At 29.9% G+C, this 21,259-nt stretch overlaps 1 protein-coding gene across 18 annotated transcripts; it reads left to right on the top strand.

The window, feature by feature from the left end:
- The first annotated feature begins 455 nt into the window (after positions 1-455).
- Positions 456-19,657, top strand: LOC132758333 (spermatogenesis-associated protein 6-like). 18 transcript variants are annotated; one of them, XM_060749939.1, is made up of 15 exons: positions 456-646; positions 1,340-1,477; positions 2,690-2,738; positions 3,208-3,380; positions 3,652-3,750; positions 4,417-4,508; positions 4,894-4,911; positions 5,464-5,499; positions 10,399-10,411; positions 11,733-11,847; positions 15,726-15,775; positions 16,161-16,224; positions 16,633-16,874; positions 17,794-17,852; positions 19,487-19,657. In XM_060749939.1, exons 1-15 carry the CDS (start codon positions 599-601, stop codon positions 19,647-19,649), a joined length of 1,359 nt encoding a protein of 452 aa, XP_060605922.1. In that variant the 5' UTR covers positions 456-598; the 3' UTR covers positions 19,650-19,657. The 18 variants fall into 18 exon arrangements, with proteins under 18 accessions (XP_060605922.1, XP_060605913.1, XP_060605911.1 ...); XM_060749930.1 differs by having other exon boundaries at positions 10,399-10,486; XM_060749928.1 differs by having other exon boundaries at positions 10,306-10,411.
- The last annotated feature ends 1,602 nt before the right edge of the window (positions 19,658-21,259 follow it).

Here is a 21,259-nt window from a genome sequence, read left to right as displayed (position 1 = left end):
TAAAATGTATTTAAATTAATCTTAATCATTAATCTTAATGCATTTGTTTAATTGTAGAATGCCAGCTCGTCAGGCATCAAACACTTTTTCCTATTATTATTTTTTCCATCCATTAGTAAAGTGGTACTCATGTATCTTCATAATCATTATCAAGATTATTTTAAAAGTATCTCTAAATATCTTAGATGTATTAAGTTAAGTAATTAAATATTTTCATACATTGTACGAAAGTACGAAATTACTTTAGTGCGAAACGAATGTAATAAGGGAGAAATCATTTTCATAAAATTAACATTTATCTTTTGTCAGGTAAATATTTTTTACATATATCATTAGTTGACAATTGTTAAAAATATAATTCCTAATGTTTTTGTTATTTGTTTATAAAAGTTTCTTTTTGCAAAAACACATTGATGATTTATTTTTTCATTTTAACAAAATCTCCCTTGATTGTTGGTGCAATATGATTGGTCAGTAAAAGGGCGTCCTTGGAATCAGCGCAACGGGACAGAAGTCTCGATTGTTTTTATAATACTTGTCATTTTTTTAACAATTTACACCAGTTTGTCTGCTTATAAGAACAATAAGGGGAAAAACTATGCCTCGTCGTGCTTTGCGCTGTGTTGTTGATTTAGATTTAGCTAGGGTAAGTGTTTTTCTCTCTTCACACTTTCGTCTTATTTTGTTAGCATGTTTTTTCTTGTTTACGAGCTCCCGCTAGAGTTATTCATTAAATATATCGATTTATTTGTTAAATGGAACGATTAAATTTTTTTAAAAGTTGCATGCCATTTCTTTATATAATGAATTATATTTAATAACGTTCATAACTGTTGAGAAATTGGGAGTTATAGATCCACAAAAAATGTTTTAAACTTGATTGAATATGTAGGTTATGAGAATGTATATGTCAGCAATACAGAAGGGTATTGAATACTACACTTTATTGATTGAGAACTACTGATGTAATCTTTGGCTGATAGAGTATTTACGCTACTAGTCATAAAATATGTATAAATTTCGCTATATTTGGCAAGCAGAGTAATAAAATACTTGACAAGTTTGTGCTTATTTGCTTGCTCTAAATGATATATGGAGATTTGATTGTGCTCCTAATCATCAAGTTATTTTCATATAGCTTTTATCTGATAAAATATATATAAGTGATAGATCTTTTTAACTAAGTTTTAAAGATAATTTTTAAAAGTTATTTTTTATTATAAATTTAAATTATTAACATTTTTATTATCAATCCTAAATAGAACACAAAACACACATTTAAACAAAATATTTATTATATGGCATTTTAAAATACAGTCTTTACTTTCTAATTAACTAGGTATCGGCTCCTGGTGTATGGCTGCCTAGCAGAGAAGACTTATACATTAGTATCAGTGTATTTGGGCAGTACAGAAATACTCGAAATGTTACATCCATTTTTCCAATGATCTTACATGAACCATTTAGATTTGAAAAGGTATGTTATTGCAGTATATTATTTAGGACTGCTATTAAGCACTATTTAACTTCTATTACCACCAGATTGATTCTTGTTTTGTTAAAGAAACATAGACTAGGAAACTGATATAATTGTGTTGCACAAATTCTTGAAAAATAGGCATAAGAAAGAACTAATTCCATTTTAAAAATGTTTTAAATAGGCAGCAACTAAGTTGTATTTAAAGTTTAATAACTTTATGTCAACTCATTAGTCATCAATATTAGGTATTTACTCAGTGTTGCATCTGGGCCGCATAATTTGCATGTTTTGCACATATTTTTTGCAGATCACGCATCTTAATGAAGTCGATGCGAGCCAAGTCTCGCATCTGATTATCTTTTCAACTTAATTCAGTTAATCTTCATCGTATCTTGAACGCTTCTGCTATGTTTGTTTTCACTCACAGTAATGATTAAAATAGGTACAAAAAACTGTAGCAGCCGACCGGGTCATCTTGTGTGTGTATTAATGGTTTTATCTGCGCACGTATAAGTTAATATTTTATTTTTCTATTGTTGAGCGGACGATAGCTGTCAAAAATGCTTAAATGTAAAATAAATGAATTCTTTTCTGTATGTCATATTGTTAGGTAAATGCATGTCCCCACATTTGTTTTCATACCCCCCACATTTTTCAGTTGAGTGGGGGACAATCCCCCATAATTTTAAAATTCTAGATGCAACACTGTTTACTTGCTTTTTATGGATGTGTAAACAACAATTATCATAAACAATTATTTCAAACTAATGTTGAGTTAAAACTTAGGTTCTATTCTTTAAATTTAAACTCTGTACATTAATGGTTTATAATTAATAATTTTAAATGAATATTAAGTATAGATGTTTGAGATTGAATCAGGCATGTTGAAACATATTCTTTATGTTTATATAGACATGATAAACAAGGCATTGTAATGCAATCACTGAGTAAGGAAGGATCAGATTTAGTCTGTAATTGTCTGAATTAATCAGATTTTTTCGCAGTTTAACAGTTTTAATTGAACAGTGGATAGGACTTTTAATACTTTAAGCTGTGAAATTAATGAATGTGCCCATGTCATAAAACTTATTTTTAAAGATGTCTTTACTTTCACTATATTAGTTACTTATAGATCAGAAAACATTAAAAAATGGACAACCTTATATTTCAACATAAGTTATTCCTTAAAATGATGTTATTGTTTTACAGACATATTACACAGCAGTTGATCCACAAGATGTAGCAGAATTTCTTGAAGGTTTGTTTAGTTAAAATCTTACACATATCAGTCAAAATTTGAGAAAGTTTGTTAAAATAAAAATGTAAATACCTTATAATAGTTGGATTCAGTTTAAAACATTTATGCTACATTTTTTTGTATGAATGCCCTTTCTTTGCAAATTTTTAATATGTTTTTACTTCTCCTAAATTGAAGTTCTTTAAGAATTATAGGAGAATGTACAATAGAGGGGAGCAGTATAACTGGTGACCATGGTATCAATATCTGTGGTTATATGTTACCATGGTAAAATCAAGAAATACTAGTATATCTTAAGTTATCAAACAAATCTACTTACTCTACTTATTTTTGTAATTTGTTGTGTATCATAACTAGAAACTACATCATGCATTTTTGAATTTCCCATAATGAAGGTTTGTTAGTTACTAAGAATAAGTGTCTGGCTAATGACACTTATAAAATACTTAAAAATATGATTTTGTTTCAGATGAGTTGGTTGTGATTGAACTATTACAGTACTCGGATTACTCTGATGGTGCCGTCAGACTTGCCTCATACTCCACAAGTGCTAGAGAATTTCTTTTCCCATATCCATCTCTCTGTCCATCATACACATCTGCCTGCAGGGAAATACTCCTTTCCAGAACCATAGCTTGGCCTGTAAGACATGCATTGCTTATCTACTCCAGAGTTTTGTTAATATTCATTTCAAGATTTTTTTTCATGAAGACTTGTAGATAGATTGTAAATTAGTATGTCATGCATAATTTAATAGTTTTTCTTGCTGTTTCATTAGGTGTTACCTCGCATAACAATGTTTTGAAATCAGTTTCCATTCTCCTTTTATACTTATATTTCTTAAAAACTTAAGCATGTATGAAGAATGTAAATTTTGTACACATTTTTATAGATTATAACCATTATATTTCAGGGTATATCTCCTAAACTTGAATTTACAACAAAGACTGTTATTAAAGAGTCACAGTCGCCAGAACTTGATGCCCTTGAAGATGCTCTAGAGGAAGAAAAGGTATTGTTGAACTTCTAGTTTCCTCTACAAGAATCAATGAAAATTTTAAACTCATTTCTTTATGACTTAGATGTTTTTTGACCAACGACTTCTGGTTAAGGAAAATGACTTCTTAAAACAGCACGCCTCCAGATTCATGCTAATTTTCATGAAAATGTATGTAACAGTATAATATTGTAAAGTTACCAAAAGAATGCAATTTACATGTTATCATTTGCACTAACAACCTATGTAAAATACTATAAAGAGGTCAAAACATGCAAAAATAGCCCTTACTGTGTTAGTAACGCAGTAGAAATACAGTTATATTTACTGAAAATTTTGGTCATTAACGCACATAACATGTAAATTTTTAATAGAATTTTGAATCTTTATACCTTTCCTAAAATCTTAGTACATTTTTCTCAGGTTTGATTATAGCGAAATATTTTTGCTCATCTAGAGGCATGCAGCTCTCTATATGAATACTTTATCTCTTGGGAATTCTAAGGATTTTTCTTGTCAGCATTAATAGATGGGCTTATTGCAATAACCAGTGTAACATAAATGATACTCTCTGTGACAGGTATGGTTAAATACATTTTTGTACCCGTTTTTTATTAAGACAACAGCCAATGTTTATATTTTCTTTTTTAAAGGACTAATATACTCATGTATTTTTTTCAGTTGGCAAGGCGTGCCCGCTCCAGGTCTAGGTCCATGTCACGAACCAGAGGTCGTTCAATGTCCAGGTCAAGATCTAGGACAAGAACATGCAGGTATGTCTTATAGTTGTCAGTGATGAGCTAGCAAACTGGTTTTGTGAAAGCGTATTCATTGTTTGTTTTTCCCATGTGTTTTGCGAGGTCTTTGGTATATAAAGGTTTTATAAATCTACACTGAAACAATTTACTACTTTCTAGCTGGTTATCTAGATACAAAACAGAATAGAAGTTTATTTAAAATTTGAATATACAACTTATTGTTATATCAATACAATTAGGAAAATGAACGTGTAATAAAGAAACATAACTTTCAGTTATACTTTTAACTAGTTGAAAATTGGATATTTATTAAAATTTTGTTAAGAAAATTGATAAATTTTGTCTCGGTATAAAGGTAATTGCATTTTATGTACTAGTATTCATGTTCTCTTTATCACAGATCTTTGACTGAGGACATGTAATTATGTGTTTTCTTATAATAATCCTTCAATTTGAATTTGTTCTTCTTTTTATTTGTTCAAATTTTCAAATCCCACATACAAGTATCTTAAGCAGCCACATGTCAAGGGGTTTCATTCTTTTTTAATACCTTCAAAAAGGGGAAATATTTACCAGAAACTGAGCAAACATTAATAAAAATGCTGACATCAAGTGTTGTATTATCAAATTATCAATAATTCAGATAGTCAGAGCAGGTTGGGTGAAGGGTTTACATAAAATCTTGTATTTAGTGATGTGGCTGCAAAATTGAAGATTCTGCTAAGTTAAGTTGGTGTTAGCACTGTATTTCAGTACTCTTACAACATTTTCTTATGGTCCTTATCTCAATCTTTCCCTAAACATCTTCTAATCTGTTTCTGTTTTAATTTATATTCATACCATTGCATCAACATTATAAGATCATGTTTTTAATCAAGATATCATAGGTATCATCTTAATGTAACATGTACAGGTAATGAGTTATTTACAATGCCATCATATGATAGTGATCTTGCATGTTTTCATTCAGTCCAGACAGTTTGTGCATCACAATATCTAGATCTAGGTATGTCTTGTCCTCAGTAGTTAGAACTTCATGCTCTGACAAAGTTTATTTTTCTGAATTCTTATCATATTTGAAGGTTTTTTTTTAAGGCACCTGAGGCAAAATGAATATGCGTCAATATATCCATAAGGCCATATCATTGGTAAAACTTCATTTTTTAATTGTGAAACAAATCTTATATCATTGTTTGATATGGACTTGCTTGTGACTAAATTTTTATTTAAAATGTCTCAGAATTTTACAATAAGATGTTTTTCGGAAGCTTTGTCATTGCATGTGTACATAGATAGGTTATTGCATGATAAATCAATTTTTACAGCCACTTAGCTTTATAACATTCCTAGCTTGTAACCAAATTTGTTGCAGAAAATGTTAGTTATAAATTTGTTGCTTTTATTTTTGTTGACTGTGTTTTCTTAATGTCTTATATTACAAAATGGCATACTGTAGATATGAAAGATTCACAAATAAATCAATTTAGCATAGATAATTAATACAGTCAGAGGATATCGCTCTCTCTCTCTGACTTATCATTCCAATACAAACATTTGTGTCTGAAGCTATCCTGTAGAAATATTTCATCTGTCACAGAGGTACATCACATCTGTCACAGAGGTACATCACATCTGTCACAGAGGTACATTACATCTGTCACATAGGTATATTACATCTGTCACAGAGGTACATCACATCTGTCACAGAGATATATCACATCTGTCACAGAGGTACATTACATCTGTCACAGAGGTACATCACATCTGTCACAGAGGTACATCACATCTGTTGCAGAGGTATATTACATCTGTCACTGAGGTATATTGCATCTGTCACAGATGTAAATCACATCTGTCACTGAGGTACATCACATCTGTCACAGAGGTATATTACATCTGTTGCAGAGGTATATTACATGATGTCATCTGTCACTGAGGTTTATTACATCTATCACAGAGGTACACCATATCTGTCACTGAGGTATATCACATCTGTCACAGGGGTACATTATCTGTCACAGGAATACATTACATCATTCTGTTGCAGATGTATATTGCATCTGTCACCGAGGTATAATACATCTGTCACAGAGGTACATCACATCTGTCACTGAGGTACAATAAATCTGTTGCAGATGTATATTACATCTGTCACTGAGGTATATTACATTTGTCACAGAGGATATTACATCTGTCACAGAGGTACATTACATCTGTCACAGAGGTATATTACATTTGTCACAGAGGTATATTACATCTGTTGCTGAGGTATATTACATCTGTCCTTAAGGTATATTACATTTGTCACAGAGGTAGATTACATCTGTTGCTGAGGTACATTACATCTGTCACAGAGGTATATTACATTTGTCACAGAGGTATATTACATTTGTCACTGAGGTATATTACATCTGTTGCTGAGGTATATTACATTTGTCACAGAGGTACATTACATTTGTCACAGAGGTATATTACATTTGTCACAGAGGTATATTACATTTGTCACTGAGGTACATTACATCTGTTGCAGAGGTATATTACATTTGTCACAGAGGTATATTACATCTGTCACTGAGGTATATTACATCTGTCACAGAGGTACATTACATCTGTTGCTGAGGTATATTACATCTGTCCTTAAGGTATATTACATTTGTCACAGAGGATATTACATCTGTCACAGAGGTACATTACATCTGTCACAGAGGTATATTACATTTGTCACAGAGGTATATTACATCTGTTGCTGAGGTATATTACATCTGTCCTTAAGGTATATTACATTTGTCACAGAGGTAGATTACATCTGTTGCTGAGGTACATTACATCTGTCACAGAGGTATATTACATTTGTCACAGAGGTATATTACATCTGTTGCTGAGGTATATTACATCTGTCCTTAAGGTATATTACATTTGTCACAGAGGTAGATTACATCTGTTGCTGAGGTATATTACATTTGTCTCTGAGATGCGTTACATCTGTAATATAATTCCAGCATTACTTCAGTTACTGTACAGCTATATCAACAAGATTCATTACTTATTGCATGAAACATTAGTTTGTACTAATTCTCACAGTCGTTGTTATTTTATATCACACTAAATATTATCTGTGTTATACCATTTTTAGATGACATCATATTTGATGCCATGTATTATGTTGCAGCATTCTTTTAAAAAGAAAATAAATGTTACATTAATTGTAATTTATGTTGTTCATGCTTATGAGTTATGCTATCTCATTCAGAAATGTTTTTACATTTAACTGAACTTTAAATAATTCTTTAGTCACAAAAATTAATGTTTGTAGCAACCTTGTAATGTTTAAGTAAAAAAATAATGGATTGTTTTGACATTCATACTTCTACTATGAAGGTCATATATTTATGTTTGGTTATTAGCTGGGACAGATGTTTTTTTATAGCATCTCCAATCTCTATAATATAGTCATTGGGAATATTTTCACTGTATCAGATGCTGCATCATGCATTTAAAGTGAGATGACAATTCACAGTTTGTCTGCTCTCATGAATGGCAAATGTTCTGGTGCTTTATCACAATGTTTTCTGTCCGTGTGAACTAAGTTCAGCATTTAAACATTAGTTATGATTCTGTAATTTTTTTTCAAAAAGATTATCCATTTGCAGAGATATAAAATTCCACTCGTCCGCTCGTAATTACAAGTAGAATTTAAGAGAACTTGATGCAGGACAAGTAGAAAAATATTGCCTACACATTGTATTTAGAAGCTACTCATCCTGCAGGACGAGTGACTTTGAAAATATTTTTCGATGCCTGATTTGGCTGATATTTTAAATCCTTAATATGAACTGGTGTGCTAATTTTTCAAGTTAAGCATTGCCAATAAAAATTTTCAAGTTAAGTATTGCAAATAAAGAAACAAAATCCGTGTAAAGTTTGACAAATTCACTACTTTGGAAAATGTGCAATTACATACTAGGCTTAAATTTTGCAAGCATTTGAGCTAGACTGCCTTTATAATAGACTATTTTTATACATAGGTTGATTAAGATAATTATAATATAATCAGTAAAAATAAGTAAGTAAAAAGAACATAGGATAACTAAGTAACTAAAACAAATATTCATCCTCATTATTGATTCTTTTGTTTTAATTAATTTTTGTCTGATATTTTTTTATCCCCCGCCGAAAAGGCGGCGGGGGATATAGAAATAGTCTCTGTCCGTCCGTTCGTCCGCACTCACAGGATAGTAATTATGTGGCTAGAGGGACAATAGGTAACTGTTTTATCACTTTGATGTCATTCATTCCGTAATGCTTTCATGTGGCTATTTTCTTTTGTGTGGCTAAAAAGAACAATAGAGAGAACAATAGAGTAGCCACATAATTACTGTCCTGTGAGAACTTCCGTCCGTCCAAGCAAACATTTTGGGTTTAGGGGCTATATAACAGTAAAGAGAACAAAAGAGAACAATAGGTTCATTCCGTGATCAAAGAGTTTATGGGCTAGTTGCCCTTAAGAAAACAAAGAAAATAACAAAGAAAATAGCCCCTAAACACAAAATGTTGGAACGTCCATCCGTCCTTCCGTCCGACATTTTTGTCCGGAGCATATCTCAAAAAGTATTTAAGGTATCAACTTGAAACTTCATAGGTGGATAGACCTCATTGAGGAGGAGTGCAGTGCAGAAGAATGATAACTCTACCCTGCATCATTTTTAAGTTATTGCCCTTTGTTATTTTTCAAAATTAATTTTTGTCCAGAGCATAACTCAAAAAGCCTTCGAGATATCAACATTAAACTTCATAGGTGCATAGATCTCACTCAGGAGGTGAGCAGTGCACAAGAATGATAACTCTACCTTTCATAATTTTTAAGTTATTGCCCTTTGTTTTTTTTCATACTTAATTTTTCACCTGAGTGGAGCATAACTCAAAAAGTATTTGAGATATCAACATGAAATGTCATAGGTGGATAGATCTTATTGAGGAGGAATGCTGTGCGCAAGAATGATAACTCTTCGCTATATAATTTTTGAGTTATTGCCCTTTGTTCTTTTTCATACTATTTTGTCCGGAGCTTATCTCAAAAAGTATTTGAGGTATCAACTTGAAACTTCATAGGTGGATGGATCTCATTGAGGAGGAGTGCAATGAACAAGAATGATAACTCTACTCTGCATAATTTTTGAGTTATTGCCCTTTGTTTTTTTTTCAAAATTAATTTTTGTCCAGAGCATAACTCAAAAGGCCTTTGAGATATCAACATGAAACTTCATAGGTGCATAGATCTCACTCAGGAGGTGTGCAGTGCACAAGAATGATAACTCTACCTTTCATAATTTTTAAGTTATTGCCCTTTGTTCTTTTTCATACTATTTTGTCCGGAGCTTATCTCAAAAAGTATTTGAGGTATCAACTTGAAACTTCATTATTAAGGTAGATAGATTTTACTGACGAGGGGTGCAGCACACATGAATGATAACCTACCCTGTTATTTTTCAGTTATTGCCCTTTGCTATTTTCAGCCATCAGTATTCACATAGGTTTCAAATCTGTAATCACTTCATTACCAAAAGACCTCTTAAGATTGAACTATTCTGCTCTCCTACATATACATTCTTCCAATGAGCAAACCCATTCGGTGGGGGATGGCCATGTTGACATGGCTCTTGTTGTAAATTAATAGAAATAAAGATTTCTAAAATTATCAAAATATTCCAATATGCAAATTTTACTAACTATACAGAATAAAGTATCATATAGAACTGATGTTATGGAGAATTTTTGAATGTAATGTTATCAGATATTTTACTATCTATCACAGGTCGTATTCCTCCGACTCTGACTCAGCTTTGGAGAGTTACGACTCCGACCCATCTTACATGAGGCCAACGATATCATCTATTTTTCGTTCCAGGTCCAAGTCTGGGGTACGTAAGTCTTACGCTGATGAAAGTTTATCCGACACTGAAGGTGGAAATAAGGCACCATTTGTTGTGCGGCATGTAGGTCTTGCAAAAATTATCTCCCATTTTTATAACCTTTTTTCTCTGTACGAAACTCTAAAACATAGAAAATTTAGGAAAAAAAATTGACATTGGTGCTGTGGTGTTGTCTTTTAATAATAGTACTAATAGTAGAAACTGACTGTGTTTAAATTCTCAACTTTCATTTAGTTTTTTTTTTTTTTCAAACCAGAATAAATAATGCAGTTGTACATTTTTAGTAGTTTTTCCACCAGTGTTTTGTTGAAAATTCTTTAAAACAAGATTTCCTAGGCTCTTATAAAAATATTTATTTCAGTGGTAATCTTTATGCCTGTTTCTAAAATGATCTGTATTCTTAATGTATGGTTGTAAAGTTTGCAATGCACTGACAGTTGATTGTAGATCTATCTGTTAAATATTTTTATAGTATAATATTACATTTGCAGTTGAAATATTGATTATACATTTACAATCTAAATACATGTAATTTTATTATATCCTGTAGTGTTTATGAAACCCTACTATCAATAGTTCAAATATGAGAAAAAAATGTTGTTTTTTTTTGTAGATTAAATTTTCTTTATTTTTTTTTATATCTTACATGCATGATAACAAAATGTTATTCTTTATATAGTCATTGATTGTAGAACTTTTAATCTTTATCTGTGTTAATTATTTCAAATTATACATGAATATTAAAATAATTATACTCAGAAATCATCCCATGCTTATTTTGTATAAAATGATATATATGATAGTTTAAAGTGGCCTTCAGTTTTTCTAAAAGTTAAATATGTTATTATTGTTTCCTATAATTGTCAAATCAAAAGAATTAAGGTGGAAATTGAAACTTGCCAACAATAAAGTACATAAACAATAAGGAAACCCCTTGATACCTCTAACCTACCAGTCTTCTCTCTATATTTTAATTAGTGAAGTAGATGTTTTTGTTTTCCAATCTTCTATTTTTAGAAACTAACGTCACTGATGCCTTATTAATAGCTCTCTAAATGCTGTTTTGAAGAAAGCTTAACAATGATATGATTCACTTTTCCAAGATAAAATTACTGAAATATTTAGATTGAAACAACACAGAACTGTTTTTCCAGCAGAAAATAAAAGCTGTAGGCCGCTTTAATCTAATATGGCTTCAATTTCAAATAAACCTTTTTTCCATTTCAAGTCAGTAGAGTTTCAGTATATGACTTAAATGATTTATAAAGTTGGTTATGTATTTTATTTAGTTAAACCATTTTGATTACAGTTGGAGGATAGCTTAATAGGCAGAAAACCTGGTGCCCCTGCATTGAAGGGACAGAAAAAGAAGAAAAAATCCAAGAGATCTTCCTCCCGACCATCAAGTGCTCTTAGTGGATATGGTATGTATATAATATTTCTCATGTATCTGATGTAGTTATATCTTTGATAATAAATATTGGTTTACTCTAGAAGTACAGTTTTAGAAATAAGACAGTTTCAATGATTTAACAGTTGTTATGGGTTTATATCTTGAAAATGTATACATTTTGTATTGTATTAAGATAAGTTGACAGTAATAATCTGTCACCAGAGGCTGAGTGATATCAAACCAACAAATTTGCTTGTTTGACTATGATTGTATCAAGAAATAAACAGTAATGTATTGTTTTAAGTGTTAGATATTTTGTATGAAATTCTGCACTTCAGACAGACTTCTGATTCAAAACAAACAAAAAACCTTACAATTTATATTTTAAATATTAGGTTTTAAAGATGTCATGATACAGATACATTATATTCAATTTCTTACAAAAGTTTAACATTAAATGTATGTCTTAAGCATTTCTCTTTATTGGGTACACATTGGAAAAGGTATTAAAATTTAAGTATACAAAGATTAGTAAGTGTTGAAGTTTAAAATAACAAGCAGGGATTCACCAATATTTAATAATATATAGAGGATATTTGTTTAGTTCAGTGTAAGATCGGAATATATTTCACCGAGTGAGCACCAAAAGGTATATTTCACGAGTGGCGCAGCCACGAGTGAAATATGAACTTTTGGTGTTCACAAGGTGAAATATATTTCGATCTTACACTAAACTAAACAAATTTTCTTTTTATTACATGCAAAGAAACGTTTTAAAAAGACATTAAGCCTAATACTGAATGAAAAGTGCGCCAAATAATAATACAACGTGAAGTCATTTACGACGTCACGTCATTAAGTTGGTACCCAGTACTGTGCACGCTGGTATTTCACTGAAACAACGTAAGGGGCTTAAATTCAAAATAGTGAAATTATCAAAGTGGTAATTTCACTGTTTCAAACAGTGAAATTACCAGTTTTATATCACTGATATATTTCTATAAACCACCGAAAAGCATGTAATAAAATACAAGTCAAGAACTTGTTATTCTCTATGGAAATGTACCATAACACTATTTTATTTACAAGGTGTGTATAATTATATATAGTGCAATAAATCTAAGATATTGCTAAACAAGTTTGAATAGGTAAAAATAGAAAATATATTAAGCAGGAGTAAAGCACTTAATTTTTTTTGCCTACCAAAGGAATTGAAGTTTTGTTTATTTTCCCAAAGTATTTTTGTAAAGGAACTTAAAATTTTAGCACATAAGATAAAAGTCATACATCATTAAATGAATAAATCCTTAATACTAATCAGTTAAAGAAAAAATAATCACAGAGTTAGTCAAATAAATGAATTGCCTTTAGGAATTTCAGATAACTTTTGTTTGTTCATTTATAGATGATATATAATGTTTGATTAGATATGTTGAAATACTATAGTAATACTATGTTAATTTGATTTAGATTTCAGGTACTTGATGAAGAATGTATAATTATATAACAATTACATTATAACATTTTAGATGTTTTGAATGTATATACTTGTCTTGTTAGTAGGTGGTATAGGGTCAGCCAGATGCCCTGTCTGTTCTAAGATACATAAGGTCTATTTGTCTGCCCTCAATTGTCTTGTATGTCAGGCCTATACAAGACATATGGGCAGGGCATACTGGGGTCATGGCCCTAATTTTCACCCAACTGGACGGCCATGCTGTAACCAGAATAAGGTACCTAGACAGTGTCTTCATGGTTCTTTATCAGTCTGTTATAGCATGTTAAGTAGAAAATATACATGTATACACTATAATAAAACTGAATTACATTAAGATTATAACCTGTACCTTTAATATAGATGTTAAATCTTTGTAAAATGTTCATTATATATTCCAATATTCATTATAATAACTAAGTTGGTTTGTATTTAATCAGCAATACCAAACACTGCTATCTTTCTTAACATTAACATTTCAAATTGATTTTATTATAGTTAAAGAAGTATACATGTATATTGAATGTATATAAGATAAGTTATTTAGTTTAAATAAACACACCTTACTATTATGTTGTATTCACAAGAATCACTTAACCACAAACTGCCTTACATATATACAAATAATTGCACCGTTTATTACTTGTATTCTATGAAAGTAAATCTGCATTCTACAACAAGTTTTCCTATCCATGATTGTGATCCCAATACAAATTGTTAGTTTGCTTTGTAAGTTTGCCAAGTTTTATGAAGCATAGACTAAGAGGCAAAATTTTAACTTAAGATGTACAGTTGTCATTCTTACAAACAGTTCTTGTGTTTGCAACATTTCAGTTTTGTTAAACTGAACATAGTGTTAAGTTATTCTTATTAAATTAGCATTTTTTTCAGTATTTATATTACAATATTTTAAGCTTATAGGAAAATTTGTGTATAATTTGCTTTAACTTTCTGTTTAATCATAGACAGGGAATACTGTTGCTGTATTATAGAATTGTATTAAATTGTTAGTGCAGCATAATGTGCATGTAGGCCTTTATTTTGAACCATTTTACTAGGTATACATAAATAGGCTTTTACACTGTAATATTTTATTTAGATTCATGGGATGACTACTCGGTAAACAAGAAAAATACAAAAAATCTCTTTACTTGATTGTTTTTCTGGATCACAGCAGCATGTTTATAAATTATTCTAGTTTTCACAAAACACTTTAATATACATTGTAGCAATTGAAAAAAAAAATGTTTTATTTAACTATTTGTTTTAAGTAAACTGGTACTACATTGTATTAATATCTGCACTGATCCAGTGAAAAGAATCAAGTTTAAAGGGATCTCCCATTGTTAGTTGAGACATTATAGTCCTTCTGTTAGTCATTATCTCTCACAGTTTGGTTTCTTGCTTGGATCTTCAGTTGTTTCTCTTTTACTTTTATGAATTAGAAATCTACATTATCTGAGCAAAATTTTTGGACAGTTTTGGCCATTTTAAACAATTGTTTTGGTGTAATGATTTTCATAATCCAAGTCAATAAGGTACAGAAACCATTTTCAATAATTTGTTAATAAAAATATTCCCAAAGCTACTATATGTCGGCACTCGCCATCCTCACTGGTACCAAACAGTAACCTGAAGATTTAATATTGTACAGTAGCTTACATGTACAGTACCTTGTGGTGCATGTGAACACTTGGCATGTAATAAGACTTCTAACTAGAAAGTATATCATCTTTACAATATTCACCTTGCATCATCCATTTACAATACATTTACAATGGATGTTGTATGTTACTCTTTATACAGTGTAAAAGTTTTGCATGACTGTTATTATACACTTTTCTACACAATCTCAACTTTAATGTTAGATGTTGGTTAAAAAAAAAAGGTCACTTGAAGTTAAGAACATTATAAGTCAAGATGAGCTTTCAGACAATAATACTGAAATTTTGGCATATTTGTAGATTTTTAAATAAAAAAAGGGTTTAGAACTAAAAGACTATTCTTGAACTGACAAAATATCTTAAAAATATAAGGAAATGAAGTTTTGGACAGAATGTTTTATATAATAAACTTTAAGCTCCTGAAACTACACCTATAAAGAAACTGTATATTACAAAGTTGGCTCAGAGTAGAAAAATAATAATAAGTAAATGACAGGTTTTATGTCATCTACAAAAATATTTAATATGATGGGATAAAGGGACATGGTGATCATTATTAACATAAGATAATAATAGTATTGAATTGTGTTACTCAAGACCAAACTCACAGTATGACAAATGTACACTGACTATAGTTTCTAGGTTTGGTACAGGGGACACATGCTAACATCATATACTGGATATAGTATTTTAGTATTGTATATAACATAGATATAGTGCTCACATCTTTCTATATTCTGCCTCTTGTAGATAGCTATGATGATTTACCAAGACTCACACCTCGATTACAAATAAAAGAGGTAAATCCTCCATGCACCTTTTCCTATCATTTTCTACCTTTTTATGTATCTTTAGTTCTTTGTCAGTTTATTAGTTTATTTTGTTAAAAATAAATTTATATTGACTTTCGTATAATCTTTCTGGTAATAAATCAAAGTTGAAAATATTTTCACAGTAATGTTTTAAAATGATTCAGCATATAAAATTATGTCCATTGTTCAATTTCTATCAATTAAATATAATTCTAAATAAAATTAATTCTAAATAAAAAATATCATTCTAAACAAAAAGCATAAAAGATTAGGAATATCTTTAAAATTTACAATGAAATGTAAATTATACTCAAATTGTTATGTTCTACTTTTATATATATAATTATTAATTTTATATTGTATATTTTAACAGGTGATCAGAGATGCATCAGGTTCCCTGCCAGTTTATACAACCAAATATGTCTCCGATGATGAAGGTAAGTCTATATCTCATACCTGTACTGTTATGTATGTGACAGTGTATCACATATTTTAAAATGAAAATAAGAAAAAGCTTACTGTTATTTAATTGAAAATGCATATTTATTTGTTACTTAGACTATTTAAATTCCATGTGCATACAATATATAGAAGTATATGTATATTAATATTATATGACAAAAAGGATAATAAGATGATGACAAATTTTGAATTGCCTCTATTATCTTTATATCATAGAAATACTTAATAATAAACTACAAGAGAAATTAAAGCAAAGCAATTAAAAGAAAGCCATTTGATTTTAGAATAAAATTTAAAAGAGGACAAAGTCATAAGATGAGATTACCTTGATTTACTTAATATAAGATTTTTGTCATTATATGTGTCTGTGTTTTTTTTTTAAGATTTAGAAGTTGCTGAATTGACCTCAAAACCAAGTTACCTTACAACACCACGTCCACGCTCTGCCAGCCCATTCCTATACAGACCAAGCTTCAGTAGCCGCTTCTCACGCCCAGTTTCCCCAGCACTCTCCGCTGCTGAAAGGCTTGAGGTTGAACTTGCAGTAGAACGTGCCAGAGCCAGGGCAAGAGCCCGCGCTCTCATTAGAGCTAGAAGTCCATCACCAATTAGATCATACACTCCTGTGAGTACCCCACATCTTTAGACTTGTTTTAGGTGATATATAATAATCTGAACAGTATGGTGAATGTATTGATTACTTTCAATTTTAATTTTAATTGAACAGTAATTTTTTATATTGAAACTGAAACGATTAAAAAGAAAATCCCTTAACAGGGATCTTATGAAAAACATCATGCATTATCTGAAAATTCAATATCAAATTGTATGAAAATTCTTAAGAGTTAAAATTTCTTTTAATAGTGCTACAAATCTGTTATGTTAAACAAATATAGCTAAAAAGTTTAATCTTTCAAAGTTTGTAAATGAAGATAAAGTAATGAAGTAGTTTCGGAAGATAAGATTAGAGTCTATAAATCAGTGTAACTTCATTTACAGTTATCACATTCATTGAGTGGTTCACTGGATGATCTTGAGATAGACACATTGCTCGCGTCCAGGAGACAAGTTTATCCGCTCAGTTTGGATTGAAAATCCTGAAATTATTCAATAGGTTGGAACACTATCAATGTTTAAACCTTATAATGGTGTCTATGCCTGTTGTAAACAGAAGTATTATCTCCTTTTATGTATTATAACCTTCCAGGTGGTAATTTCATTATTATCACAATGCACCTAAAATTCAGAGGGTATTTTGTCAAATACATGCTAATTGGGATTTAATGTGGGATTACATAACTGTATGATGTGAATAAATGTTCAAAATCAGCAACATCATTAGCTTTAAAGAGTAAGATTTACAATTTTACAAAGTGGTCAAATAGAACTGTTTAAATCTGTTTCCTACAAATCACCTGGAAGGTTTACATATACCTTGCATGACTTCATGCTTTAGCCACCTACCATATCTCTCCTATTTTACTCTTGTCTCCATTCTAACATTTTATATATATGTATGTTGTTTATTTTGGTGTTTTATATAGATTCTACGAGGTTCTATAGATGATTTAGCTCTAGACACAAGTATTGCCAGGAGTAGGAGGTACTATCCAAGATATTTATAATAAAAGGTTCATACAGTTTTACCTTTCCTTATTAACACAAGCCTGCATGCTGAATGGCTTTTAAACTGTAAATGTGCATTGTATACTTACTTGTCATTTAGGGGTAAAATATGACATTGGGTGTGGCCATTATGTGGGTGGGGAAGGTGGGGTCAAATGCTATAACCAAAATATGAGAAAACAACACAGTCTGTTTTCAGAACAAACATCATTGGATCTTTAATATTTAATAACTCAATGAATATGTTTTCAACACTCTTGAATTAAAAGTTATAACTGACTGAGGAAATTTCAATCAAATAAATGTTTCTGTGTATTAAAATGCTCAGCAATTCAATGTCAGATCAAAGCATGATAATTTTCTGGCAGAAGATGTAGACTCCATAAAAAACTTAAATGTTTTAAGAAAATTGATCATTATATCTCTACATAGATTTAATAAGCTGCAGTGTATATGCACATTTACAGATTCAAGTGTAATTGTTAAATCCTAAGAAGGGAGAAAATAGTTTCAAAAACATGTTTTTCAATTAATTATGGTGATTTTTTTGTACTATGAATAAAGAACACTTAAAAATGTTCACCAAAAGTATTATTTTACAATTTCAACAATTACACTTACCGGTAACTTCTAGCTGAAGAAAGTTCACAAAGATATTTGTTTGAGTTTAGTGGAAATGTTTTAATGTTGCATGTTGTTGACCTTTTTGCTCATTGTTTATCTAAGCTTTACATGTTGGTCAATCAATATTTTGTTTTGCTTATTTAACCATTATGTTGCTTTTAAATGTATGAATATATGAAAATGTTATAAGTAAAGGTATATTGTACGTGTAGAACATTTACTGTATGTTAAGTTAGATAAAACTTGGGTGGTGGATAGAACTTAAACTTTAAATTGATAGACAAGCTTAAATTCCACTTGAAGGATCTATAAAAATTTGAATATTACATTTTTCCTGTTGACAAGTTTCTATCAAAAGGATGTTTTCAAGTTATCTGAAAGGCATGAAGAGCTAACTTTTAATAATATAAGATATTTATGATGATTTTACTGGTATATTGATCCCATTGAAATATCCTTTATATCTGAGCAATTGAATAGGCAAGTAGTTAGCCTTCTGTATTTAAGGAATGTAAACTTATAATTTACAATGAGTTTGTTTGTGTGTCACCAATAGATAAAGGTTATATCATGATATATTTCACTTTGATCTAATCATTGATTGATTGGAGATTTTTAGAAAACACAACATTTTTAAGTAGCTGTCCTAGCAAATTCAAAGTGTGGTTTCTTTTTACTTTGGCAGAAACTAGAAAGAATGCCTGAAAAATGTACCATCATCTGTTTTTTATATTGATAATTTTTTTTTAAAGATGGTTTGAATCAATGAATGCAAACCGGAATGCTTTTAATATTTTAGACTTAATGTGTAATCTTAATTTCAGGGTTATGTTATTGTCAATTTTTTTAACTTGGTGGTACTTTAAAGACTTTTTCAGGCATTGTGTAATTATTTTGTGTTGTGTACATAAGTTTTTTTCATTGTTTTTCAAATATAATCTTAAATTTTTATAATTTAAAAGAATAATTGACTTTGTTTGATTTCAGTTGGGTACATTTAGACGCGGGCCAGTATTGGACTCAAAGAGCTGCAGAATTAACTGGAACATCTCATAAACAAGTTTTTAAAGATAATATGAATAAATTATATAATGGACTTTTAAGAAATGCTGTTAATCATCAAAGAAAAGTAGAAAAAAATAAATGGTAAAAAAATGAGTAATGAATTTGTGTAAATTGTTAGAAAATTTTGACTTGTATTTCTAGTGTGTAGAGGATTATACTGTATTTAAACAGTTGGCTAGAAATGGTATATATTTTGTATGTTATAATTTAGACGGTTTTGTTAATGACATATCTTTTCTCACTTTTTGTAGGAGGATAAATATATAGAGAAACAATATATCATTTAGGAATAATAGCTTTTATGCAAGAAATGTTGTTGCATGTCAAACATTCTCATATTTATTTCCTTATTTTAAAATCAGCAACATCTGATTTTGGTTTACATTCATAGCTGATGAAAGTTTTGTGGTTAGGATTCATGAAAGCTTTGTGGTTAGCCTAGGATTCATGAAAGTTTTGTGGTTAGATCTATAATTTATTAATGAGTACAACATTTATGTATTCATATTCTTTAACTTATCTGTGATACTTTTATGTTTTTGTGATTTTTTTTTCAACATTCTATTTAAAAATCTTAGAATCATGTTTTATATTAAACAAATCTTATATATTTAGGTATCTTGTTTGCTTCTTCTTTCTTTTTTTTATTTATTTTTTTTTAGTTAAATTGTCCCCATATATGAACTTTTTTTATATTTAGATTTAAGTTAATCAATGGCACATATTTTCCTCTTGAACATTATTTATCTTTTTTTTAGATATGGAAAATAGGTTAGAAGATTGATTGTTAAACTTTTTTTTACATGAGAATGAGTTTTATTTTGAATCTTGGTACATGTATTTTTTCTTTGAGTATTTTTTTTTCAGTGCATATTTTGTGTTTTAATAAGTTTGAAGTGGACCAGTCATATTATATAATCTTTTATTATAATGGTTATTAAACAAGTTTGAGAGTTTGCCAGCTATATGTTTGTGGGTGTTACAGCTGGTCCTAAAGTATTTGGTTTACTTGGATGATCTTTTCCTGAACACAAATCTATTAATAGATGTTGTACTGATCATGTACAGATCTCTAGATAGATATCTGGATTGCCATGTACATGTGTCAATATACAAATGTTTAGCTTAATGTCAAGTACAGACGTCTCTGAAATAGATGTTTTACTTGTCAAGTACATGTATCTATCAATAGATATTTGTTGGCTTGTCATGTACAGATATCTATAGTTTTCTCTGAATGAAACTAATCATTGTTATAAAAGTCATAATCATGACCTGATGATAGAGAAAAGTGACAACCTCTGTAAACTTAAAATCTTTCAGGACTGAGCAATGTTGTTTTGTTACATTTTGATGAAATTGATTATGTTGACACATTCCCTAAGCAGTTCTGTTACTGTAATTTTGTGTAGAAAGTACTCTTTTTCATATATTTGGAATATACATTTATATAATTGAGTTAAGAAAATGTATCTATCACAGTAAAGATAGTTGTTTGCATATGTAAGCTGGAAGGAGTCATGTGACCAAAATTTTAGTTAACAGAACATGTAAAAGGGTGGATGATTGATTATTGTTATTTTATTTCTGTTACACAAAGTCTTCAATTATCAAAATTTTTAATGCATGATTTTAGAGGAAATAGTTTATAGTAAATAGGTATTGCACCTTATTTAAAATCTTACACATTAGACT

Source organism: Ruditapes philippinarum, unplaced genomic scaffold, assembly GCF_026571515.1.
Source record: "Ruditapes philippinarum isolate M1 unplaced genomic scaffold, ASM2657151v2 ctg667_1_1_1_1, whole genome shotgun sequence".
Lineage (NCBI taxonomy): Eukaryota > Metazoa > Mollusca > Bivalvia > Venerida > Veneridae > Ruditapes > Ruditapes philippinarum.
Note: the sequence above shows the minus strand (reverse complement) of the source record. Positions and strands in the feature narration are given on the sequence as shown.